The sequence below is a fragment of the Bacillus rossius genome, chromosome 17 (assembly GCF_032445375.1).
Source record: "Bacillus rossius redtenbacheri isolate Brsri chromosome 17, Brsri_v3, whole genome shotgun sequence".
In the NCBI taxonomy this organism is placed as follows: Eukaryota; Metazoa; Arthropoda; class Insecta; order Phasmatodea; family Bacillidae; genus Bacillus; species Bacillus rossius.
Window position 1 is genome coordinate 2,418,053 of NC_086344.1, and position 27,303 is coordinate 2,445,355.

A 27,303-nucleotide genomic window follows, 5' to 3' on the forward strand; every position below is an offset into this window, starting at 1 on the left:
AACTACATCTCAATTTTCATTTTCTCATATATACGTATATATATTTTTTTTAAACACTAAAAAAAAGCTATTAAATTTATCAAGAAGAGAAGTTATAAACGTTCTGACACATAATACTATTAAATCACGGTTAAATAAAGAGATCTCTAACAAGAGTTAATATTTTACGATAAACCATGCTTCAGCATGTACTTTTTGAATAACAATTTTTAAAAGTATATACAATAACTAGAGTGTTTTAATTTTAAATTTGTTGATAAAATATGCAAAGTTAGCAACACAACATACTTCGGCAGGAAATGGAGAGGAAGCCAATATGAGATTGATACCTGTGTTTTTTTATTCAGCTTTACTTTTTTGTTAACAATGAGGTTACAGGCGGAAACAACACAAAATATGGCTACTGGCCTACGATGACAACACAACCTAGCATTTTGATGGAATTATTATTTATAAACCTTTTTAAAATATAAGTCAGGATGTTTGACCTAAGGTCCTCCGGAATATTTCAGTGACTTACTACGCTGTTCACTCACTCCTTGAAGTCAGTATTGATAAAGGTAAGAATGAGTTTATGAATATGATGCCAGGTTATACCAAAAATATCATACCCAAATACCAAACACAAAATAACATAACATATACAAAACAAATTGGTTTCACATAATCATTGCCGAGTACAAAAAAATACTAGGAAATAAAGCAAAAAATATAAAATTGAACGCAGTTTCTTATATTACAGGGAAATTAATTTCATCAGCACAGGGATTAGCAACGAAGACATTATTGGTGACATCGCTCAGTTCGCGTTTGGCGGCCGTCGCAGCGACTTTGCTAGGTGACGCGCGGGCGAGTTTCTCCCCGTCGTCTCGAGCGGCCGGTTGCCAGGCGACGTTCTCCTTGTCGCCGCTCTGTGGTCCGTCGCTCGCTGGCGGCAAACTTGTGCTGGCCACGTCTGCATCAATGTCCACGTCTGAAACACACACACACGTCGTGACACGACACCAGCTTGTTCCCTCGGTGGCCTTCAAAGGGAGGGCTGCAGGGAAAAGAGGGACGCTCACTGGGGTTGGCCGCGAGCAGCGCCATCCTCAGGTCCATGACGGTGGCCCGGGCGGAGAGGTTCTCGGCGCGGGCCAGCTGCAGGTCGCGACGGGCCTCCTTCAGGCAGTCCGCCGCCATGAGGCAGGCCACGCTCTTCTCCTCCAGGGCCTCCTCCAGCCGCCGCACCTCCGAGCGCCTGTCGGCCAGCAGCCGCGACACCCAGCCGAGGTCCCCGCCGTCGTCGTCGCCGCCCGCTCGGCCCGGCGCCGGGGGCTGGCCCCCCGCCCGCAGCTCCCGCACCGTCCGCTCCAGCTCCTGCGACCAGAGACCAGGCGTCACCTCAGGTCGAGGGCTCCTGGCATCACAGGCGAATACAGGGGCGAAACAAACTGCTATCGGCGTGTCCGCAACAATCTGGAACAATACTTACCTGATTATTAAATACACACTCACACACACACACAATTTTTTTTTATTTTCTGAAAGAAATACAGAATTTCCAGCATACACCATACCATAGCTTGCTTTATTCTATCTCCATTATCTTTATTTCAAAACTGAACCCCGTAATACGCCATTGTACGGTGTTAAGACTTAAGTTCTAAAACACCATCTCAACAAAAAAAAAAAAAAAAAAAAAAAAAATGCTGTCGACCAAGTTCTAAACTGAACTATTATTACCGCCTCTAGTTCACTAAAGTCGCGGAGCTTCACTAAGCGGATGGGTTTAGCCAAGGATAATGATAGGAGGTTTGCCAGACCTTACTATATGACCGTGTGGCCGACATAGAGAAATGACACATACTCACTGTTTGTGTGTCTATGACCTGCCTCCTTCTTTTTCTAATAAAAAAATGAATTGACTTTTTGTTTTTCACTCCCTTAAGGATCGAATATCATAATTACATGCAGTATATGTCACTCTACGGCCCATTAACTAACTACATGCAAAATATCATTTATATCCGTTGCTGAGTGAAAGAAGGACAAACAGGTAAACACAGTTTTGCATTTATGCATTTATAATGTTAGTAGGGTTGCCATAATCATGAACAGTCACCATCCAAGAATCAGCCAAACAAGGTTGTTGCACCTACTATTAAAATTAGTGTTGGGCCGATTCCTAAAATATACCGATTCCGATTCCATTTTCGATTCTTAAATTAAAGGGTCGATTCTTCGAATCCGATTCCGATTCCTTAATTTTTATCTGACAATGTTCAACAGAGTAATATACTCAGAAAAAAAAAGGTTGTTTATGATTTTAAAAATGTAATTGCGTTATTTTTCATTTTCTGTGCAGAAATTAACATTATATACAGCTTATATAATGTTAAAAAGTATATTCATTACCATCAAGTTACACTACCTTGAATTTCTAGCACAATTTGGACTTTTAACCTAGCATATAGTTAGACAAAACACGTGTTCAAACACTGCCAATAATCAAAGATGTCTTATGACGTGAATGTTATAACTTAAACAACTTTAGATACCTTACATTAATTAATTGTAAAAAAAAAAAAAGAGGTTTGTACGGTTAGGTTAAGAATTTTATTTTCAAGCACAACTAAATAATGATCCAAATAAAATGACAATATAACCTCGATTATACATATTTCAAGGGACCAGGGCAAAAAAAAAATAAAAAGTGGGAAATGTAAAAATAAAATTTTATTATCTCATTATGATGGAAATGACAAGAAACAAATATGCACCACACTAAAATAAAATGTCAGAGATGCTTACGTTTTAATATATTACCTAGAACTTAATTATCTCACTTGGTGAAAAGAATAAATCCATCCAGTCTTGCAGTTCTTCACAACCGTAAAGAGAAAATAAATTTTAGGTTCTTGAGTAAGAAAGTTCTGTGCATGTTTTAGCATCTCAAAATTTCCACATTTTATGGTGAGATTTTCTTACATAAAATATTTAAACTCTTCAAATAATCGCGTGTGAACATTTAATTTATCTCAGAAATTTATCGGAAACAATTCTGTAAAACTAACACAACTACTTTCAAAAGATTGTTTATGTTTGGTAATAAAACTTTACGAACGTTTCAGCAGCAATGTTTGGAAATTCAGATTAGCCAACTGCCTTTCCAAAATATATCTAATGTAAAATGAGCATCGCTGAACACGCACAAGAACGCCGAATTACAGCAATTTGGTTATGTTGCTTTTACACTTATTTTAATATGGTCGCAATAATCCACTGTGAATTTGGGTAAAATCTCATTCAAAAATTATTTCATTTTAATTCTTTAAAGTTTAAAGTGCAGAGATGTGAAACATCTTAATTTTCACGTTCACGTCACCAAAGATTTGGTTCATGGCCGTATGGTTTACCATGGCAGGTAGCACAAACAAAAAAAAAAAAATTAGGTTGTTTACAATGGCAAATGTAGCTGCCATGATCAAATAGTTAACGTTTACATTATTTTACTTGCCGTTTACATTTACATAATTTTCTTGTAACATTTATGGTTTTGTCTAATTATTTTTGAAGGTTTACTATTAAATGCAGTGCTGCTGCAACGTAATTTCCGAAAAATGTTTTCGCTTAAAGCGGGAAAGTAGATACTGCATTTGTACTGTAGGGAAAATGGCGGTGCAAGTAAATAAATACGTTAATCACCGTAATTCGTAAATCAGTAACGTAAAAAAAGATTGTATTATGTAGTTTAAAAATTATATTTGCATGCATTTTAATATTTTCTTACGTTGCGTGGGAGATGTATTTTGCAAACTTAAAAACAATGCAGGAATCGGTCATGGTCGATTCCAAAACCATTGTATTCTGAATCCCACGATTATACTGGAATCGGTGGAACCGACCGATTCCGGAATCGGAATCGACCCATCACTAATTAAAATACATCCGGGTTGGCCAGACCCTCGTCCAATCATGGTCATCCACACACATCCTGGTGACACCAAAGTTTAAAAATTTAAAGAAAAATTGAATGTGTTCAAAACCATAACATTTAATAAGGCAGAGATGATTACAATATTCCAACCTGGATTCGTTGAGTGTAGGAGCTATGCCACTGTGAATCTGTGAGCCTGCATTCTTTTGCCAGAGACTTGAATTCGAAGCCAAGATATGCTTTGTCGGCCTGTAAAAAAAAAAAAAACACACAAATGTATTTGCTAAGAAAGAATTAAAAAAAAACAGAAATATATTAAAATAAAAATTACCTACATATAGGGTCAAGTTAATATGGTGAATTTCGATAAAACCGAAATAACCGCTTGTAACAGCCCAGGCTTATTACCTCCCCACTTGCTACATGATAAAATCTTTAAACAATGATTTAGTATGATCTCTTACATTCGTAGTATGGTTAGTTTTTCTGATATTTTTATTTCTTTTAAGAAGCATTCTTGTGTTTGCTGTACAATTTATGATCATTATAAATACCTGTTTGTTTCTGAATTCACTTTTTTGTAGGCTTTCATTTATTTTTTAAGGATTGCTTCTTTCTGCTTTGTTCATAAATGACAGTTTAAACGTAATTTTCCTTTGTACAGGACTTTGTTTTCACCGTAATTCTTAGCCTGAAAGCTGATTCAATAGTTTGGCTTGTTGCGTAATGAGATGAGAGAAAGAAAGAGACAGAAAATTCAGTAGCTGTAAGAAAAATTTTTGGAAGGTGTCGGGTGGCTGTTTCTATGCGTCCATATTGGGTGGTAATTTTTGTGACTGGTAAAATATGAGGTCACGCTACATGATTTTTTTTCCTGATGTCCAAAAAAGCCTCGCTATGAGGGGTCAGTAATTGTATCCTGCTATGGTTTTGTAAGGGCCGTGCTGAAAAAGAAGCTAGTATTCGTACTGTGCAGGCTTATAATAATTTACCTTTGTTTCTTCTGGCTTGTACCAGAACTGTATGTTTGAATCTACTGAATTTTCTGCCTCTTTTATAAACATTTATATGCTGCATTTATTCAATAAAAATTGTTGTGCAACTCTTATTGTTTGCCAAAATTAGTGGAGTAAGTCTCACAACACATCCGTTTTTAAAAAAAAACGGAACTGGACAAAAATTAAAACCATGAAAGCTTGTCTCTCTAATAATTACGTGTGTATATCAGAGTATTTCATGTTAAGATCATATAATATCACAGTTCTCTGAGGAAAAAAAAAAAAAAAATTTCCCAGATTTTACGTTTTCAGACACCAGCTTGAATAGTGTAAAAAAAAAAAAAGGGGTAATTCTATCGTGTCCATGTACCACCACCTCCGGCCGGACGGAGAGGGCGAGACGCACCCTGAGCTTGGAGATCTCGGCGTCCCTGCTCTTCAAGGCCGTCCTGCACCTCCTGAGCTTGGCCCGGGCCGAGTCCAGGTGGGCCTGCATGGCCTTGCGGCGGTCCTCCACCTCCGCGAACAGGGAGTTGCCCCGGCGGGCGTGCGACGCGCCCTCCGCCCGCAGACTCTCCGCCTCCAGCCGCAACCGCGTCGCCTCCGCCCGGAGGTCCTGGAGCCGAGCCACCGCCGATACCGTCCTGTCTCTCTCTCTCTCTCTCTCTCTCTCCACAACACTCACAAACATCTGATATCTTTCCAACCCAATTCAAACATACTGAGCTCAAGTAAAAATGATCCAAAATACAGTAAAATAAAAACGGGAGTAATATACTGAGACCCATAACTTAAGAGGTGTAAAAAACAAGAAAATTTAAAAAAAAAAAAACTGCCAATGCAATTTTTTAACCAGTAAATTTTAAACCATAAATATTGATATATAATTTATTATAAGAAGAAATACAATTCTGAATAATTCATCTTAGCATCATACACGTTTCACTTTTTTTCTTTAAATAATTATATTTGGTTGAATTGAATATGATATAGTGTAGGCCACTGAATTGGTAAAAAAAGAATTTGAAAGACTTTTTCACTTTTTAATGTTGAATTGAATATTAAATTAATGATGGATATTGAACATTAAATTATTCACAAATATTGAATACTCGCAGACAAGGTGGCTAGCAAATCTGTGATGAATAATCCCAAACTGACGTTTATAGATTTGGAAAAAAAAATAAAAAATTTCCCTGACCCCTGATATTATTAAGGCGCCAAAAACTATTAAAAATTCAACTTCAAAATCGCGACATGTAGGCATACCACACTTCAACATTGCAGATGGCAATTATAAATTATTTTATCACACTACTGTCAATAGAACTTAAGTCAATTATTTTATCACACTACTGTCGATAGAACTTAAGTCAACGTGCGTGGTCAAAGTGCTGATATAGGTACTTATGAGCAAAAAATGAGAGTAAAACCTTTTGCAACACTTGGATCCAGGTTGGGAAAGGGGAAGCAAAGAATGTGTACATGGAACCAGTACAAGTCAAATATGTATCTGTATAAGTATTAAGTACCTATATCATTAACCTCCTAATTGAAAATAGTCATTAAAAATAAAAATTAAAAATATTCCCTGACCACCTAATAAATTCTTCTGTTTTTCCCTGCCTTTTCACTATTGCTGAAAATTCTCTGACTCTCCTAGGTTTTCCCTGTTGCTAGCCATTCTGTATAGAAGCGTACATGCGAGTGCAGAAGTATGTGAGCGAGCAAGTATGCAAGTGTGCATACCATCAAGTGTGCAAACACACCACCGAGCACTGCTGCTGCTGTTTTTTCCGCAAGTAATTTGATCACTAACTGTGATGCATAGAGATTTTTGTCACTCTCTAGAGCATTACGCTTTTCGTTGCACTCTGATGATGTCACCGTCTCGACTTGCCCTACGGTACTTTGACTACAAGGCCTTCATGACTCGAAATCAAGCCCGAAGAACTTTAGACGATGGCATGGTTTATGATGGCAGGGTGTTACTGTGAAGGTGTGGTGGTATGGTGAATGCTTGTAAAACTGTCGAGTGGAACAGTCAAGCTTCCTTTGGTACGTGGGTGAATGGAAAAGCAAACCAGTTGACATGTGTCTTTTGTTTATGGCAACTCAACTACGTACCACTGCTACAGGGTCTATACACGACGGTTGCCAATCATCATCTGCACGCTAACCCAGTCACCTCTCTAGTATCTTTCTACTGCGGGAGTCACGTTTTTCAGGGGTGGCCCCTTTTCACTGGCCACTCCTAGTATCTAGTGATCTCTGTGCCGCATAAAGTCTACCATAGCACTTGTAGTACCCCTACCCCGAATATGGTCACAGGCTTGATAAAGGGTTCCTATTGGCTGGCTTCGATGATGCTTTTGGGCCTGCTGACAGTATTGCCCTTTGCCATTGTCATTGCTTCCAAGACAACTGATGATTAACTCGTCCCAGTGCCATCTCATCGCTTGTGGACTCACATAGAAAAATATTTTTTACAACTATACATGAGTACAATGTTGCAATACATGAGGCATTTCGGGCCATAACGATGGTTTGCAGCTACATACGGCGGTATGCAGGTGGAGGGTAACATGACATCCAGTCCACAAGTTAAAAATCCCCAACCAGACCAGGTATTGAAACCAAGACCTTTGGTCCACCAGCACTAGACCAAACATGGTATGTCAAGCAGTACCTTTGCTTAAGGCCCCTGCCCACCCAGGCACAAATAAGGGTGTGAAGAGCTTCAGAATAAACAATGCAATTTGATTTGAAAACTGATCCAGATATCAGAGTGGCGTCTGTTTATCAAACGCATTTGAGAATACCCTGAAGGCATGTAAGTAGTGTATTTTCATAAGAGTGAAAACCGAACTCAAGGGATTTGCATTGAAACATTATCTTCATTTATACACCATATGTTATGGTTACCACTCAAAAATCATAGTCGCGATATCCAAGACTTGCTGGTAGAGGCAATACCACACTAGAAGTACTAGTGAGCGTCGCTCTTATCATCCTGCCTCCCTAACACAAATACACTAGTGAGCGTCGCTCTTATCATCTTGCCTCCCTAACACAAATACACTCCTGACTAGGTTTAGCTTTACAACCTCTGTTAAGTTATTACATTTTTATAAGTTGATTTTTAATCTACAACAAATTATAATGATATTCCACTATGTATACATTACAATTTGTGTTTCTTTAAAATAATTTTTTTCTAGGATGTAACTACAAAACAACCAGATTTTTCTTGTAATCCGATGAAAATGAGCTAATGTAGTAGTCTAGAAGAGTTTAGAAAGTTTAAGTTTAGTTACTTCAATTATTTCTTGGGCAGAATCCAGTTCTGCTTTTTTCTGCTCCAAGTTGTTCTTGGCGACTTCCAACTCCTGAGACAGATCTTTGACCACCGACTCCAAACTGGCGGTCCGGCACATCTCTTTGGCCAGTTTCGCCTCAAACTCATGAACCAGTTCTATTAGCTTTTGGTTTTCACTCTGAAAACATTCAAAATAGTTAACAAAACATGCTAAAATGTTGACAAAATATGCATGTACATAAAGAAGTCACAAGAAGAATGTTAAAATAAATAAGTACTGGAGAGAAAGGTAGTATAAGACTGGAATATGGTAACCACCATTTTTTAAAATAATTTTCAATTTTGTAAATTCCACATGAGGATAAATAACAGGACATGGTAATAAATATATATAAGACACGTAAAATATTATTTTCTTTTAACACAATAAAATTAACTTAATATTAATTACATACCTACACACAAAAACATCTCAAATTGACAGAATAAAATAAATTAGTTCAGCAATATTAAACTACTACATATTAATAAACATAATAATTTTCAAGAAAGAAAGTATAACTATATAACCAATAATGTCTCATTCTGTTACACTTATAAGTAAATGATATAAGATTTTTAAGAATATACTATACAAATGTTAAAGGCTAGCATTTATAAAATAAAATTCATCCAATGTATAACAGGTTCAATAGCAAATATTCTTTAATATTTAAATTTCACCTTAAAATTTTTTATATTTGTCATAATCATTTCTTTAAGATTTTCTAATAAACTTTTGTAAAGTTTGCTACCAGCAAATTTGACCTTTCTGGAATATGATTGTACTAAATATTTATGTGGACATGTCATTTTTTACTTCGGGGATTGTGTGTATTGTTACGATTTACCGCGGGTTCGTAAAGGATAGCCCAATTAAAGATTTTATTACACTACACAGTATTATTTATTACCACTACTTGTCACTTACAAATAATCTTCTAAATTGGAAAATAATTAATTACACTTAAAGAAATATCAATTCCCCAGTCACTCGTTCCGCACACCTTGCTGGGCCGCACCTCTGGCGCAACTCTCGCCGCAGCACCCCTCGTGGGTCTCCGCCGCGGGACTTCGTCGCCACACTCCGCCGCCGCCGTCACACCCTTCGCCGAGATCCCACTCGACGCCTCGCTCGCAACTTCGCTCGGGACTCCGCCGCGCCCGCGACTCTATCGCCCGGAAACTCCGCCGCGGGAAACTCCCGACTCCACTGAACTCTCTCACTACCTGCCCTGGAACCTTCGTCCAAGGACTTCGCCACTCTGCCGCAACCGCGGCACTATCGCCCGGAAACTCACCCGCGGGAGAACTCCCGACTGAACACTCCGAACTCACTCTCCCCTGACGTCCTCGGACCTATATATAGGCGCCAGCGAAATTCCAGAAGTCACGAGAGCGGCCGGGGCCTGTCGCGACATCGCGAGCCGTCCCGACGGCAGAAATCTCTCGAAAACACGTGTCGGCAGCTCGCGCAACTCCCAGCTGTCCGGTGTCAGTTACGTGTCAAAGGCAGGACGTCGCGCGGGGAGTACGGAGGGCTGGAGGGAGATAAAGCGGCGACCCAGGTGCGCACGGCACATCTCATGTTACGGCGGGCACCTGCGCGTGACGCGGCCTTGCTAACGTTCGTAACAGTATGAACATCAATATTCTTATAAAAAAGTTGCAATTTTTTATAACAAAGTTAATTGTTAAATACATCTAATAAGATATGAGGGTAGGTATTATAAGTTTTATGAATCATTATCAAAAATGAAATTTAGTCCATATTTATTAGACCCTTTCTGGTGCCACTTTTGTCGGTGGAGTGATTTACATGGTCTCTTTTGAAACACCAAGACGCACTTAGGGCGGAATACATAGTGGTGATATAAGCAATACTTAAAAAAAGTACTGCTTATATGCTTGCTTAAGTATGGCATTAAATTCATAGTGAACAAAAAGAGCACTGCTTTATTGGGACTACTTCAAGTAATACTTCACGAAGCACTGTGTCAAATAAGTACTGCTCAATACAAATTCACAGTCATGAAATAAGTTAGCCTTGTTTCACAAGTATTCATAATCAAATAAGTCATGCTTATTCATTGATATAAACAATACTTCATGAAGTCAGCTATCTAGGTGACTCAAGTACTGGTACAGATTTGTTTGTTTTAAGGAATATGTTATATAAGGTATTAATTCCCGTTAATTTTTCCATATATTAAATTAAAATTGAGAGAGATATTAAATTAAAATTGAGAGAGTAATCAAATTCAATTTGGGGAAAGAAACGAAACAGATTGTTGCAGCTTAGTTTTGTAAACAATACAGGCTACGTACATAACCTCTTCTGCAGCTAGCGTGTTGTTTCGCTACCACGTGGTTAACTTCACCCGCTTATAGATCACAGACACAAGATGGCCAACATAATTTAACAACACAAACATTCAAAACATATTTATGTAGTTGTAAATCCGTTTTTAATACATGTTCACATTTATGTTATTCAAGTTCACTATCAAATAAAGTATAAATATCATCTTACGTATTAATTTCATTATTTTAATCACATATACGGTTTAAAACATGGGCATTTTTATTTTCAAACAGGTAAACTATGTATTTACAGCAGTATATTTGCTTGCGCTACGTTGACACAAAATTTGTCCTTTACTTTTTGAGATACTTCATCAAGTACAGCATGGCCAATATAAGTAGTTCTTGTTCAAGTATTACTTCGTCAAGTATAGGTTTATGAATCGATTGCTGGAAATAGTACTACTTGAAGAATAAGCACTACTTTATAAAGTACCAACTTATTTGCCAAACAAGCCTTCGACTATGAATCGCGCCCTTAGATTTTAAAAAAAATTGTGTTTTATGGCAGTAGTTCTAAAAGCAGGCTATTCAGAAAGCAAAGAACATGGTGATATTAGATAGTCGTCTGGAGGGGGGGGGGGGATTGGGGCCTTCACCAGCGGCTACAGAGAAGGGAAGCAGAGAACCCCGTGACAAACACAGGGCCCACCATCTCTTTCATTCTACATCTCTCATCCGTCACGCCTGTGCAGAGGTTCAGGAGGCTCTCGGATCGAAGTGGCTTAAGTGATGCAATTCACAGGCATTGCGTGTAGTGGAGGTTCAGTGGTGATTAACAGTGGTCTAAAGTGGCATAAGTGACGTATTTAAGACACAGAGCCGGCAGTTTCTTCAACTAAGCCGTTCCGCTTCCAACAGCAAGATACAAGTTTGCGATTATAATACGACCCCCACCTTAAGTTCCACAGTTTTGGTAAAAACCACAGCATTTTATTTAGGTAAGTATGGTACTTATGTCTTCCGCTGAAAACAGAATTTGTTAGATTTCAAGAAGTAAGGCCATAGTTAAGGTAGATGTACCAGTAGTCGTCATGCTAAGAAGAGTTTTATAAAAAAAAAATTGTGTACATAACCTTGTAGGTGTATTACTGCCCCTACATGTTTGTTTTTAACCTCAAACTTTACTCTACAATGCTATCCAACACTCTTCGATAAACACAAATTATTTTTGTAGATTTATAATTTTGAAAAAAGTGTGATTTCGAGCCAGTAGTCGTCATGCAAATTTTCGTGTTTGCCAGTGTTCGTCACATGTTTGTGCCAGTAGTCGTCATGTGCGATTTCGGCTGCATTAGTTTTAATTCATGGATCCAGAATGCAGTGGCGTAGCGTGGGTGGGGCGGAGGGGGCGGCCCGCCCCGGGCGGCAGCCCGCGGGGGTGGGTCGCCGGTGAAGCGGGTTGAGATCTGATCTATGATTCATTCATTACATGTGTCAGACACACTATAATGTTCCATTTTTATCTAACATTTTGCGCACCAACTATTTTTTAATATTTATTTAAAAGAAAAACTGCGAAATCACTGACAGAGCTCTTTATAACGTTTGTTTGTTTACATACGAACGGCAACATCGCATCACGCCGCGCCGCCCGGCGCGCGCGAGCCGAGTTGAGCGGCACTCCTTATTATGTTAATTACTCATACAAAATCTTTTGTTTCACGCGTCGGCCCGTGTCGATGCCTCTCTTTCGCACTCATTGAATTTAGTACTACGCATTGTACTGTAAAGTTTGACCTTAACCCAGGGCAAACCAAACAACTTCCGCAAACCGGGACACAGTAAAACTCCTATATTGCCCCGTACCGCGAGCGCAGGTAAACCCAAAAAAATATTAAAACCCAAACTAATAGCAGGCTTAAAAAATACTAATAAGGTTGCGAACAGTGAGAGGAGGCAGCAAGTTAAAAAGATGCAAAATTTATATGACAACATTTAATAAATATATATATATCATAAAATCGTTTCATCACAAATCGGCGCATCCATCATAAAATACCTACCCTATTACTACTTATAAAAAAATAGCTATATAGTAATACTAAAAAAATACTTTAACAATTCCCCGAAAAAATTATAATTTGATCATATACTTCGGAGCTCCAAAAATTAAATATAATTACCAAAAAGGCATTAAAAATATATAAGAACATATTAATACAAATACAAATATAGATACGCACCGGGCGTATCACCGCTGTAAATACTAATTAACATAGGCGAAATCTAGCAAAAAATTGACACACCTTAACATGCAAATAAATATACCAAAAATTTAGCAAATTACAAATTATGGGTTTACAAGCCCTTCTCAGTTAAATCATTTTCTAACGGTCGACGCCTTTTTTCTTCTAGGTCTGGCAGGGATTGGATGAAACACGCTGAACGTAAAATCCCAGTTTCAGTTTTATTAGTCCGTTAATTTAAATCCCAAAAATCCACAAATTATAGTTTCGCACCAGGGGTCTAAAGGGTCAACGGGGCAGTGGCACAATTACCTCAGATCTACTATGAGCTCCGCTAGACTATAAACTTGGCTATATTGTCGATTGAACAAGAATTGGCTGCTAATATTGATTTTGACAAAGTTATTTCTGACTTCGCTGCTCATAAGGCCTGTAGAATCCGCTTGTAAAACCACTCATCCTATTTTAACTTCAATAAAAGGTACCTCATTGCATGTGAAATTTAATTTTAACTAAGCACCTATAGAATGGGGGCGGCAAAATGGGTCTCCCGCCCCAGGCGCCGAGATGGCACGCTACGCCACTGCCAGAATGATAGTATTGTACTATTTGGGCTTCAAATTTTATTTGGTACTATATTTTAAACATCAAAATGGCATTTCATAAAGATCGTTCAGTAATATAATGAATAATCCTCATTAAATTTTGAATTTACTTACAGCACTCACGGAACAAAGAGGGACAGCACATAGAGCTGTAGCAAACCGAATGTATTCGTTACTGAGTAACGGGTGTGCCGTCTAGTAACGAGTAACGAAACGTTACACACGGCTGCATTTTGTTACTCGCATTTCTCGTATATTTTACGCATGCGCGCGCATATTCAATGAATTTACGATACAAAGAACGATGTTTGTTTATTAATAAAGTATAATTTGGAAATTCCTCGTCTAAGTTTTTTTTACTGTTTATTAAAGGTATTATGTGTGTAGACAAAGTTTGAGATTGGAACAGAAACAACGTAACAAAGTATTTTTTTACAAATTAGAAATATGTATGTTTTTGTTTTTCACTATCGCGTATTTTCACGTTTTTTTGTTCTTATCTTAAAAGAGATATAATAAAGCCGCTCTAATGAGATTTAATTGTTTCTTGGTTAACAAAAACTGTTTAATTATCAAATATTGTTAATTGTTTATATTCTATTTATTTATTATTATTTACGCGACGTCATACTGTACACGTACGCAATACGACTCAATTTGTTGCTGCAACATAACATAGCATGTTATGCGGTATCACAAGTAAAATATAAAAATGAATCGGGGCCCGCCCATCTTCCTACCCAAGGGCGATTTGCCTTTGTGTTTATCGGACAATGTGTTCCTTGGCACACTATTTTTTTCCGCTGCTCATTTTATACTCATACCATTCGCTACATCTTTAAGAGCAGCTTCCATGGCTGACTCTTCATACAACAGTATTTTCCGTTTTGGCATTTTGCCCTGTAATTAAAGAACGAGACACATTACAATGTTTAGTTTACTTATTAATGTCAAAATATATATCGAATAACCCCTAAATTAATGTAAACAACAATGCCTACACAATTTTTGCAATCAATAAAGTAAAGTAATTTCCGACCCAGAAGTCGTCATACACATGCATCGGAAGTCGTCATAGGTGACGACTACTGGATCTGATCATAATAACGTACTTTGTCTATTAACAACAAAGAACCAATATTATTTAAGAACTTTAGGGTGTAACTTAGCACAACTTTAAATAAAATATAAAATGTACCAGTGCTCGTCAGGTATGACGAACACTAGCAATACAAGGTTTTTATTGATCCAGTTTTCGTCACCCTAACTAAATCATACAAAGAAAACGAATTTTTTTAAATAAACACTTTCACCTCTTCAAGAACATTTAACTAACACATTCAGCACAAAACATCACGAATAAACATGAAAAATTACAGAATTAGAAGTAAAAATGTGCACTAACGTCCTTAGTGTTTTAGTATAGGAATTCCCCTATTTATCTTCACTGCTCTACGAACTTTTGATGCACGGACTTTTTTTGATTGAAAATAGTGTTTGTTCCGAAAACTATTGTGGTAATTTCAGCTAGAACGTCGACCAAATTTTTGTCAATATTTAAGTTGGCGATATATTGAGCTACTTCTCTATTATTTACATTTTAAGTTGCTAGTGACGACCATTGGAGCAGTGACGAGTACCGGTGCACTTACCTTACAAGACAATACAAACTACTTCATTGGAACATTTGTAGCTCAGCAACCGGTGACGTGAATTCCAATTATGTTCCGACAATACGGGTTATTTCTCATTCAAACTAGGTAAACATGTTTTGCGATGCTATTTGTACTTCAGAACGACATATCTAAACCTAAAATGATGGTTGGACACGAGTTGTACAGCAACAGAAAACTCAACACGTTAAAACTGATTTGCACTGGGTAAGTTAATAGCAATACAGAATAATTGTTACAGAATAAGTGTTATGATAATGCTGAGAATACAATTAAAGATACAGCGTAATAAACTCTAAAACTGATTCCAGTTGAAAACAATCAAATCTCATGTAACCTGATGATCACTTTCTTCCCAATCAAGTAAATGTTTTCAAATGTAGCTAACTAACTAATTCACTTAAACTAATTTAACTGTGAAGTGTAAAAGTGCTCTAAAATTATTTAACGTTAGTTTATCTACATAAGTTTTCCCTAATAAAATACACATTTGTTTTGTATTAATTACAAGTATTTGTAAATCTAAAATGAATTACCCGTAATTAAATATAATTTTGTGGATGACTAAAAGAACACTTCTCTTAGACAAATATAAAACACTCAAAATTAACACTTATTTATAAAAAATAAAATAATTATCTACAGTACAATTTGAAGCTAAAATTGCCCAGAATAAGATCATAAACATACCTTAAAGTTTTTCAACTCAATAACAGTTTCAGTACTGTCCAGAACAGACACATTTTCCAATTCAACAATTTTCTCTTCTAGTTTTCTGATTTTATCTTCATACACAAATTTTTCCCCCAAGAAATTATGTTCCACTAGCTCCAACTGAAAAAAAAAAAAAATATTTAAGTGAAAAAAAATTTTGGTAGTATATTTCGTAGTTAATCACTGCACAAGTACACAGAAGACATTCTCTGATTACCAAACACTAGAAGAATGTGCCTCTGCAGAGACGTCTAGTAAGTGTAAACTCAAGAGGTTGTGCCATAGCAGGCCAAAGCAACTGGTTATATGGTAAATTAAATTACAGATTTTCTCAGACCAATTTTTTTGGGAATTTTCTTAAAGAATCAGGGAGAATCCAGCCTCCACTAGCCACCTGGATGGCCTAGTTATCTCTGCACACACTTTATTTCAAAAATGACATTGCATATGCAATTTTATAGTGCTATGTGTGTAAACTAGAGCACAATCAAACTAAAATTGTCCTGACTGTTCCAGGATATAAACTTAAAGTAGATTACATGACATTCCAAACATTTTCCAATTTCTATGACCTTTTTCCCAACTACCCTAGAACGTGGACATCATTATTTAATTTTAAAAATATAGTTTTTGAATTTTCCTATATTTCCCCCTCGAAAGTCAAACCTTTTCCGTCCACTCCCTGTCGAGGAGATCGGCATCCCTGCTGCGCCGGGCCGAGAGGCGGTCCTCCCGGGACTTCTCGCGGGCCAGTTCCGCCTGGAGGGCCTCCACCTGCTGGGACGCCTCCCGCTCCATGGCCTCAGCATTGCCCAGCCGCAGCTTCAGCTCGTGGACCTCCTGCCGGTACCGCTGTCGCAACGAGCACATACGCACCCCACTACAGCCGGTACCGCTGTCGCAACGAGCACACCACACACCCCACTACAGCCGGTACCGCTGTCGCAACGAGCACACCACACACCCCACTACAGCCGGTACCGCTGTCGCAACGAGCACACCACACACCCCACTACAGCCGGTACCGCTGTCGCAACGAGCACACCACACACCCCACTACAGCCGGTACCGCTGTCGCAACAAGCACACCACACACCCCACTACAGCCGGTACCTCTGTCGCAACAAGCACACCACACACCCCACTACAGCCGGTACCGCTGTCGCAACGAGCACACCACACACCCCACTACAGCCGGTACCGCTGTCGCAACGAGCACACCACACACCCCACTACAGCCGGTACCGCTGTCGCAACGAGCACACCACACACCCCACTACAGCCGGTACCGCTGTCGCAACAAGCACACCACACACCCCACTACAGCCGGTACCTCTGTCGCAACAAGCACACCACACACCCCACTACAGCCGGTACCGCTGTCGCAACAAGCACACCAAACACCCCACTACAGCCGGTACCGCTGTCGCAACGAGCACACCACACACCCCACTACAGCCGGTACCTCTGTCGCAACAAGCACACCAAACACCCCACTACAGCCGGTACCGCTGTCGCAACGAGCACACCACACCCCCCACTACAGCCGGTACCGCTGTCGCAACGAGCACACCAAACACCCCACTACAGCCGGTACCGCTGTCGCAACGAGCACACCACACACCCCACTACAGCCGGTACCGCTGTCGCAACGAGCACACCACACACCCCACTACAGCCGGTACCGCTGTCGCAACGAGCACACCACACACCCCACTACAGCCGGTACCGCTGTCGCAACGAGCACACCACACACCCCACTACAGCCGGTACCGCTGTCGCAACGAGCACACCAAACACCCCACTACAGCCGGTACCGCTGTCGCAACAAGCACACCACACACCCCACTACAGCCGGTACCTCTGTCGCAACGAGCACACCAAACACCCCACTACAGCCGGTACCGCTGTCGCAACGAGCACACCACACACCCCACTACAGCCGGTACCGCTGTCGCAACAAGCACACCACACACCCCACTACAGCCGATACCGCTGTCACAACGAGCAATCCACATACCCCACTACAGCCGGTACCGCTGTCACAACGAGCTCACCACAAACCCCACTACAGCCGGTACCGCTGTCGCAACTAGCACACCACACACCCCACTACAGCCGGTACCGCTGTCGCAACGAGTACAACAAAAACCCCACTACAGCCAGTTCCGCTGTCGCAACGAGTACAACAGTCACCCCACTACAGCCTGTACCGCTGTCGCAACCAGCACACCACACACCCCACTACGGTCGGTACCGCAGTCGCAACTAGCACACCACACACCCCACTACAGCCGGTACCGCTGTCGCAACGAGCACACCACACACCCCACTACAGCCAGTACCTCTGTCGCAATGAGCACACCACACACCCCACTACAGCCGGTACCTCTGCCACCAGGAGCATGAAAGATACTCTAAACAGGGGTCGGCAGACCATTGAGTGTGATGAGACAGATATTAAGTAAACAGATTCTCAATTTTTTAGAGAGCCTTTACACTTGTATTATGTAACTACATGGAAATTTTAGAATAATAAAAGACAAAATAATTTTTTTTTTCACAAATTCAACACAAATATGTTAAAAATGAAGATTACCTTGGAAATAAAAACTAAGTAATAAATATTAAATAATAGTATTAATTAGTAGATTTGACTTTAAAAAAAAAACCTAAATTATTATAATATAATTACTTGCTGAAATAAAAAAATCACCTGGGTTTGTAAAATTTATTTCTTAGTGTGAAATGTGACCATTCATCACTTTCGTAAGCTGAGGAGTGGCAAGGAAGAAAGAGGTAGAGGGGAAAGTGTGTGAGTAATATTGAGATGAAATTGAAATTAAAGGAGAGATAAGGAAAAAGAAGAAGAGTGAAAGAGAAAAGGAGAATGGAAAGAGCAGGGAAAGAGATAGCAAGTAGAGAGGGAGGGATAGTAAAAATAAAGCATAAGTAGAGAGAGGAAAACAAACAAAAAAATAAAAAAGAAGGGTAGGGATATGGGAAGAGAAAATAAGAAGCTTTATCACTGTCATTTGCTACTTGATAACCTTTTAATCCATACCTCACACACACGTTCTTACATCCAGCTATGCATAATCCCTCTACTTGCTGTTGACAGAAACCTACCCACTCAAAAAAATAAAATGTTCCTCTCAACCAGTTACGGCCTAGGGAACAATTCTGCACCTGGGTGTCTTGGTCCAAATCACCTGCTCTTTCCCTTCTCTCCACAAACCCTTTCCGCTTTGCTTTTAGAAGGACAACAATGGAAATTCAGCCAGTATTATTAAGAGCACAGTTTTGCAACCAAAATGCTACTACATACGCGGGAATCTAGGCGTAGCATAGTTTTAACTTCATTTAGTAAAATTAGGTTGAGATTTTTTATTTACAATTAGAATTTTTTTTATAGTTTATATAAATTATTGAAATAAAAAACCTTTCAAATAATTTTTTTGGCCAAATTTAGTATCTTGAAAGACTGAGCGACCGATTTTGATATTGTTTATTTGTCATAGCCACAATGAATTTGTATAAAATGATTTGTCCAATGCTAAAGACAAAATAAAATCTACAGAACACAATACAGTAACTAAAACCAAAAACTAATGAAACTAAACAGAAGAAAAAAAAAATGTAAAACCTCATTGATAGCTGTCAACTTCTCTACTTGCTTTCTGTTTGAATCTTCATCCGTAACTTCCATGCTAAACACCTAGAAAAAAAATTTCCGGAGCATTGATGATGCAAATAGCATGTTAAATAAATGAGTGGGCTCCAAATAAATAAAATCCATTAGCATTGACATACTGATGGTGGTTCCTAGTAGAATAAAAACAGCACTAGAAATGGAACATAAAACACCAAATTACTAACTCATTTCTGATTGAGTACTCAATAAACATTTGAGATAATAGAAACTAGTTTAAATGTTAACCATTCTACTGAGAATGATATTTTTGTTTGACAGTAGAATTAGACATAAAAATAAAGAAGGGGTCACTGAAACATAGAGATTACAACATTTAACTTTTAAGGCTTGGTCTCACATGAAGATTTGGTCATTTCAATGTCTTGACATTACAATAATTTCAGTGCTTTTCCTAAAATTTCTTCCTAAAAAATGCTCATATATTTTTTTAGTCTAAAATTTCCTCAATAGAAGTTTACGAAATATTTAATGATAATAGTATAAATGTCACTGAAGCTCGAAAATAACATTTATCAAATATGTGGTGAAAAAAAAATTATGATGCAAGAAAAAATTCAAGCCAGGTTACATAGATCGGGGCTTCAGACTCTGCACCCTTTGCGGTCCCGTGGCATCCCTAACCACTCCTTCCTGGCATTTGCACCGTCGACACATACGAGGGATGTCTGAAAAGTTTCCGACCTCAACATGGAGATGGCAAAACTCGTCAACGAAAATTGGGGAATGTGTTTAGTCATGTTTTGAAATATACTGTCTGAAATTTCAGCCGGAATTACAATAATGCAATGGCGCAACATATAGGATGTGATGTGACAGCACATTATCACATTGTGAACAAGGACGGCTTCAGGACAGAGTAAACTGAGAAACTGCAGCGGGGTCCTACATCGGCCCTTTGTTACAGATGCACCTACAGGATCAAAATATCGCAAACAAATTTGGCAAAATCAAGTTCAAAACTCAAGTTTCAGGTGGGCTTAAAAATGCTTTTTTAAATAGTTAAATTTCACATGTTTCTGAAATGCTATTACTTATCCACATGTCCCAATGGTAAATCCCCGCGAAAGTAAATGGCCCAGCGGAACCACTGATTATGAGCATGTGGTTTTTACCCCTCTGTCGAACAAAAATTGATTAACTATAAAAGGTTTCTTGTTATTAAATACAGAAAAAAATATGTACAAAAACCATCATGTTTTGAGAGGTACAATCTGGAAAAATTTATCAATTAAATTATTCATTGTTTAATACATTTATTTGTGAAATTTCGTAAAAAAATGTTCAAGAACGATAATTTTAACAATTGAATGTTATATTTTATTTTATTATGAACACGTGGATTACAAATAACTGCAAGCATTGCTGGCTGTTGTATGTTTGTTGCATGTGTAATAGCATGAAGAATAGCACGTTCACAACAGCACAATATTCTGTTGTCGCATCATGTCTTACACATTGCGTCAGTTGCACTATAGTGATTTCAGCATAAATGTGACAAAACTGTAATGGAGGAATTCAAAAATGTAAAGGACCTATTTCGCTCTCCAAGAAAAATGTAATTTACCAGTAAACTGAACTCCTGATAAAGTTAGGTTAGTTAGGCCTATTCTACAATGACACGTAAACAAAGATGAATCTCACAGAACAGATATTTTACAAAGGCACGCAGACGGAGATGTACTTGTACGGATTAGCTCGACAATGTTGCTTCATGCTACCAATAAAAGCTGAGTCTTGGCTGTAGTAATAGCCATGTGTTTAATCTTCTAAATACGTTAAAAATTGTTTCAAGTACAAGAATATCTATTGTTGGTAATTTTATTACGTTGCAGATTTTCCAGAAATTAATAACAAAGAATTTTATTATTTTATTCACGGAAAAGCCGCTACAAGAGAGTATCACCTTTAACAGTATTTTTAATGTAGCTCTACTAACCTAAATAAAAGTCCACAATGTTGTAAAGTATTTTTAATGAAGCTAACCTAATCAACCATTCTCAATATTTGGATCCACTGATCCACATAGGAAAGCAAAAAATGGCAGCATCAATGCACAGGTATGGTAATGAAACCAATAAATAGTGATTTCTCATAAACCAGTAGCGATTTAGAAACGCTGTATTCAGAGTAAAGCGAGGAAAATATTAAGTGTTCAAAAAAGTATTTTCTGAATTTTATTATCTTATTAACGTAAAAGCCGCGACGCGAGAATTTTACCCTATTGTTCTATTATTACTTTGTGATTAATTTTTATTTTAATTGTGGATTCTGCCCGTGCTAAGATCTCGAACCATAATAATTATATATATTTTTAATTAAATAAAGTAATATTTTGTAACCTGGAAATGAAACCTCATTGGTTGCCATTTCTTACTTTTTGTCCATTGTGGAAGCAGCATAACATATATTGAAATGTTCAGAGCGATCGTCTGAAGTTAACATGATTATTTCCTTTTCCGTGACATTGTAGAAGGGGTCCATCTCCGTGCTATTGTAGAAACTATGTTCCGTGAGATCCATCATGTTTACGTGAACGTTTCCGTGTCATTGTAAATCGAGGCTAAATAACCTTTAAAACTGTCTGAACCGTTGGTAGGTTTGACACATTTAAAAGCTTGTAAAGTATTTTTGAAAAGTTGGTTTGGTTGGTGACATTTAAATACTCTAACACAGTTTTAAAGGTCGGTTTGATTATGCGATTGCCACTCTTAGGAAATAAACGATTCATTGAAACATCACTAAAACGTCAGATAAAATTTCAGGTACCTACCTCAATACCAAATTACTGAAAATAAAAAATACAATTAGTAACTGAAAAAGCCTTTAGAAACACTTGCAATTAGCCCAGTATGCGTAATCGATGTTATTTCAGATCCCACGAAGACTTCTCCTAATAAAATTAAACTTCTAGTTCAAACCGAAAATAAATAGCGGGCAACGAGCATACAATCGTTGGAATAAAACAAATGATAAACGAAATCGTTTCATAGAACCAATTTTTACAAGCTAAGTGCCACCATTCTCTATCTATGAGATAAAATAGTAATTGTTTGAATAAATCTGCCGGCTTGTATTTTCTGTACACGGTTACGTTTGACTAAAAGTGCTCAAAAAAAAAAAAAACAACACTTCTACGTAAGAAAATTAAATAAATCAAAAATTTAATTAAGAGAAAAATTCTCTATTAAAACTGGAAGGGTAGAATGAACCAGGTTACATTATTTTTAAAGTGTAGTCATTATTATTTTTCTTTTAAACATTTTGACGCAGTCCCCGCTACCTCCTATGATTTTTACATGATTTTTGCTTGGGTTCGAGATCTCAGGGAGGGTTCGGCCTTGTGGCTAGAGGTAGGGGTTAACACAGAAGGGCCCCCCGAGCTGTTATGGCCACTCGGGACGCCTGAAGAAGAACACAAAGTTTCTGGAGGATATTTGATGAATTTATTACGGCACAGCCCTATACTTAGTGCTGCCCGTTCTGGCCGTAACGGTTGTCCCAGATCGCGACTAGTCACTCGCGCAGCCCACTTCCTCAGTGGCAACTCACGATTTTAATGCGCGTGAAGGACGTAATTTTACACACGATGCGGCGGTTACAAAATAAACACTTACATGACAAATTATACCTTGACGAACAAAACAATTCACTATTACACGATACTTATTATACTGGGCTATCGGCACGTAGGCCCGTGTCTCTGGCGACTCTACGTGATTCCTAGATGTGTCCCAGGGACTGATTCGTTAGTACGTTTGGTGGCACGATACCGTGCGGCAGTTACAATTAAACTCTAACATGACAACTTATACTTTGACGTTCACTATTACACAACACTTATTATAATGGGCTAGTGGCACGTAGGCCCGTGTCTCCGGCGACTCTACGTGATTCCTAGACGTGTCCCAGAGACTGATTCGTTAGTATGTTCGGTGGCACGTGTCGCCTTCTGGCTGCCCCATGCGGGCCAAAACTAATTAGCCGATAAGCTAAGTTGGGGTGTGAAGCGCCGACGTAACGTCTCGTAAACGTCTTACAGTACTTACGTAATATGTTGAACACTCATCTTGGAGCACTGATTTAATTAAGTGAAATACCTCATGGTAAATTGAGGCCGACCGCGGAACTGTACGTAAAAGATTAAGAAGAGATTATACTATTGAAACTACATGTCGGTGAAAGCAAGAGTTGATGTTTCCATGTTGCGCGAAGGCTGTTGGCCTCCTCGAGCTCCTGAAGGACACTGCGTGTCTCGCCGCGCGCGACCCCCCTTCCCCCCGCCAGCCCTTCCGCGAAAACGTGTGAATTTCGCGGGAAACTGAACCGGCCAGGTTCGGGACAAAGCGCACAGTGAAACATGTTTTTGAAAGGACTGAAATATTAATTGATGAAATTAATGTCTAATAAAAACCTGTGGAAAAATATACAAAAATTAATTTGTTGTAGTGCGGTGGAGGGATATGCCACAACTGGCCGGATCCTTCCGCCGATGTAGCACTCGTTGCCTGGCGTTCGCCTCGGCGCACGAACTACACTTTGCTGCGCGCACGAGCGCGTTCGGTGCACACACCTTTGCGAGACGTTGATGAGGCATAGCGGTCTATGCGACATAGAGGAGCATTGGCGGTCGGCGTCAAATTCTATCACAGTATCTGAATGTTGTATTAAAACAAGTGTTATTACAGATGTTATTTAATAATTTTTATTTTATTTCCTACAATTATTACTTTTGACAATGTAAACAGTATTTTACATTGAAACTTAAGTCGAATTTACAAAAAGCAGAACTGTATAATATTGCTGTTCGAATGTCAGTGCAATTCACAGACCACTTTTAGGACTATTGGTCATGACCACCGTCATATAGATAGGTCTGGCAACTTGCCATTATTCTCCTTCGGCTTAGTGAATCTAGAGGTGGCATGTGAACTAACAGCGCTAGTAGTAGGAGTCATCTTCATTAAAACTTTAAATTACAATTGAGTCAAAGTTTTAAGTTTCTCCTGTGAATTTAAACCCTACAAAGCAGACTAAAACAAGAATGTGGATGTGACATAATACTAGCTGACGATATATACCTTGGGATTAGTGGTGGGAGATAAGTAGTCTGTCGATGGCTTCCATACAGAAAATATGTCACAATTTTTATTTTGCTCTCACCAGGTTTGAGCCAAGGAATTGATGATGTAACCTCTCGTGTCAAATGCAAGAGGAACAAGGGGTGATATGGTAGTCAGAGGTGTGCTAAGTGTTATATATCAACTTTTTTATTCTTCAAATACACATACCCTTCATCACAAACCAATATTCACTTCAAGATATAAACAAATCACATTTGTTTCCATAGCTTTAACTTGTTACACAGCTGGAAAGTCTCTGTGAACAGAAAATACAAAAATGATTAGGACAGCCCTTACTTAAGTGAAAGCACCTTAACGAAAACACTGCGCTTGGGGCTTCTAAACTAGTACATAACGACTGCGGCAATGTGTCGGGTTACACTGTTAATTCAAATTACATGAATTTGCAACAAAATACATGAAGCGATAATAAATCATACTTTAATTCTGAAGGCAGAACATTGATACATGTTAACGAAATATATTACAAGAATGAGGATATCTGCAGTTCCTTAAAAATGAATAGTAAACAAGTTTTATGATTTTCAAACACACACATCTAAAACTCTTATCATTTACGTTAATGCTCTTAAGTATGACATTAATTCTTAGGAACATAATTATTAAACATCTCTAAACAAAGCGACAGAGTGACTGCTAAGTTGATCAATGTTTAAATGTCTTCAATGTTCAAAATTCTTCTTGTATCTCTATTTATTTGTTAGTTTATTTATAACTGAAAAACATGTAGTTCTGACTGTTGAATCCGGGAGTTACTGTTATTTGTCAAATCAAAGAAAATTACTCTTCTGGGTGGTTTTAAGCAGGGGCGCAACAACTAAATTTCCAAAGGGAGGGGGGGGGGGGGGGCAATATACCTTTTTATAAAGAATTGAAGCGGGTGGTCCGGGGGTCCTCCCCTGGGAAAAATTTGTATTTCAGTGGTAAAAGGTGCTATTTAAGCAGTTTTATTATCTAAAAATTGATTACACAGCACTTTCTTTGCCCCCGTTTGCCCCCACTTCAAGGTTTCCGAAGGAGGGGGGGGCATAATACCCTTGCCCCCCCCCCCTCCTGTGTTGCGCCACTGGTTTTAAGCTCAAACACCGTCATCTCCAAACCATGCCGCCGTCAACGCTAGCCCCTCTTCTGAATTTATAAGTATTGAACCAACTGGTATCGCTGTCTTAATGCTGTTGCTCTTAGCTGGGCAAACAGTTTTACGTAGTAGTGTCTTACCAAATGGTTCGAAGTTACTCGGGCAGCGTGACGGCAAGCAGGCGAGATTTCTGACGGTGTAGCAGTCGCGGGCAGCAGCTCCCCGCCTCGGGTGTCGTCTCGGAGCTGTCTCTCTCCCCAGGGCAAAATAGGGCACCTTATATACTCTGGAACTCGAGGTAAAAAACATCGGAGATTGTTCTGGGCCTACATGACCGGAACATGCCGCACACCCGATGTACAGTACGAAGCCCGCCCAACGAAGTTCACCGAGCATTTCCGAACGGCTCCGATGCTTTCCGCGCAGCGCGCGACAACTGGTGTCGGACATGTTGCAACCAGCACGCGATTAGGTGCCGCGCTGGCATTATCAATGTACGTATGCCAGGCATACATAACAATGATGTAAGTGCGTTATTAATTAAATTTTTATTAATTAAATTTTTGATGTGACGTCTAATAAATCGATGAACGCTGGCTGCACGTACGAAAAATTGTCCCACTATGGATGTCCCACTACAGATGTCCCACTACGGATGTGTCCTGTTTACGCATGCGTGGCATCTCTCTGGTATGTTGCGGACGGTACAGAGAACTCGGCCGGCACGTGGTGGCGTACTGCTCAGGTTTCACCCCGCCATGCTACAGGGATAGGCGGGTCGCGCCGGTTGGATCACGCCTGAACATGTCGCCACACACGGCTTGGGGCAGACGACAACATAGCGAGGTTCGAGGTTATTGTTGTGCACCGCGCCACGGGAGTATATTCGCAAGGAAATAGCGTTCTTACACGTACGTATTATTTTAATTACTAGTGTAAATCAGTATATTTAAACAGTGTTGCATGAGTATTGTTTTAGCTGTGTAACTAAATATTTATTGCTGGTATGATACTTAAACACTTTAGTTTGACATTGGTAATTATTTGTCATGAGTTATTATTTGATCAAATAAATCACACACCGTTTTATAGTTATTAGCCCACGAGCGTCGAGTCCAACAGAGAATATGCTAATTAAAAGAAATTCAAACAAATATCGTGAGTAGAATATTATTAATTTATAACATCTGAAACAACTGTTTCCAATATGGCCTCGTGGCTGTGCGATGAGCATCGCTGACTACAAATCGATAGGTTGAAAAATCAAATCCCGGTGGCTGAAAATGTTTTCTTGTACTTGTAAAAATAAATACGGTGCGCACGACACTTCAAAATAATAAATATATTTGAATTAATAAATGCAAATCAAAGTAAATTTATTAATTAAATTGTATATTTCATTTCATTCCTTCTTTGCATCCATACAAAATAGTTATAATTCAATAAAAATGATTCAACTTTATTCATAAAAGTATACAGAGGTAGATTTTATCATACAAAAGATAGAAAAATTTAAAAAAAATTTTCCTCAAAAAATATAATATATTTA

The 27,303-nt window shown here is 38.8% G+C and overlaps 1 protein-coding gene across 4 annotated transcripts; it reads right to left on the reverse strand.

Annotated features, from left to right (window-relative positions):
• Positions 1–317: 317 nt before the first annotated feature.
• LOC134540583 (protein Spindly) lies at positions 318–22,498 on the reverse strand. 4 transcript variants are annotated; one of them, XM_063383407.1, is made up of 9 exons: positions 22,306–22,498; positions 19,467–19,538; positions 16,487–16,672; positions 15,797–15,940; positions 8,235–8,414; positions 5,324–5,533; positions 4,070–4,168; positions 1,065–1,359; positions 318–973 (listed from the first exon to the last, which is right to left on the reverse strand). In XM_063383407.1, exons 2-9 carry the CDS (start codon positions 19,527–19,529, stop codon positions 732–734), a joined length of 1,419 nt encoding a protein of 472 aa, XP_063239477.1. In that variant the 5' UTR covers positions 19,530–19,538; positions 22,306–22,498; the 3' UTR covers positions 318–731. The 4 variants fall into 4 exon arrangements, with proteins under 4 accessions (XP_063239477.1, XP_063239478.1, XP_063239479.1 ...); XM_063383408.1 differs by having other exon boundaries at positions 22,373–22,481; XM_063383409.1 differs by having other exon boundaries at positions 16,487–16,669; positions 22,306–22,481.
• Positions 22,499–27,303: the final 4,805 nt, after the last annotated feature.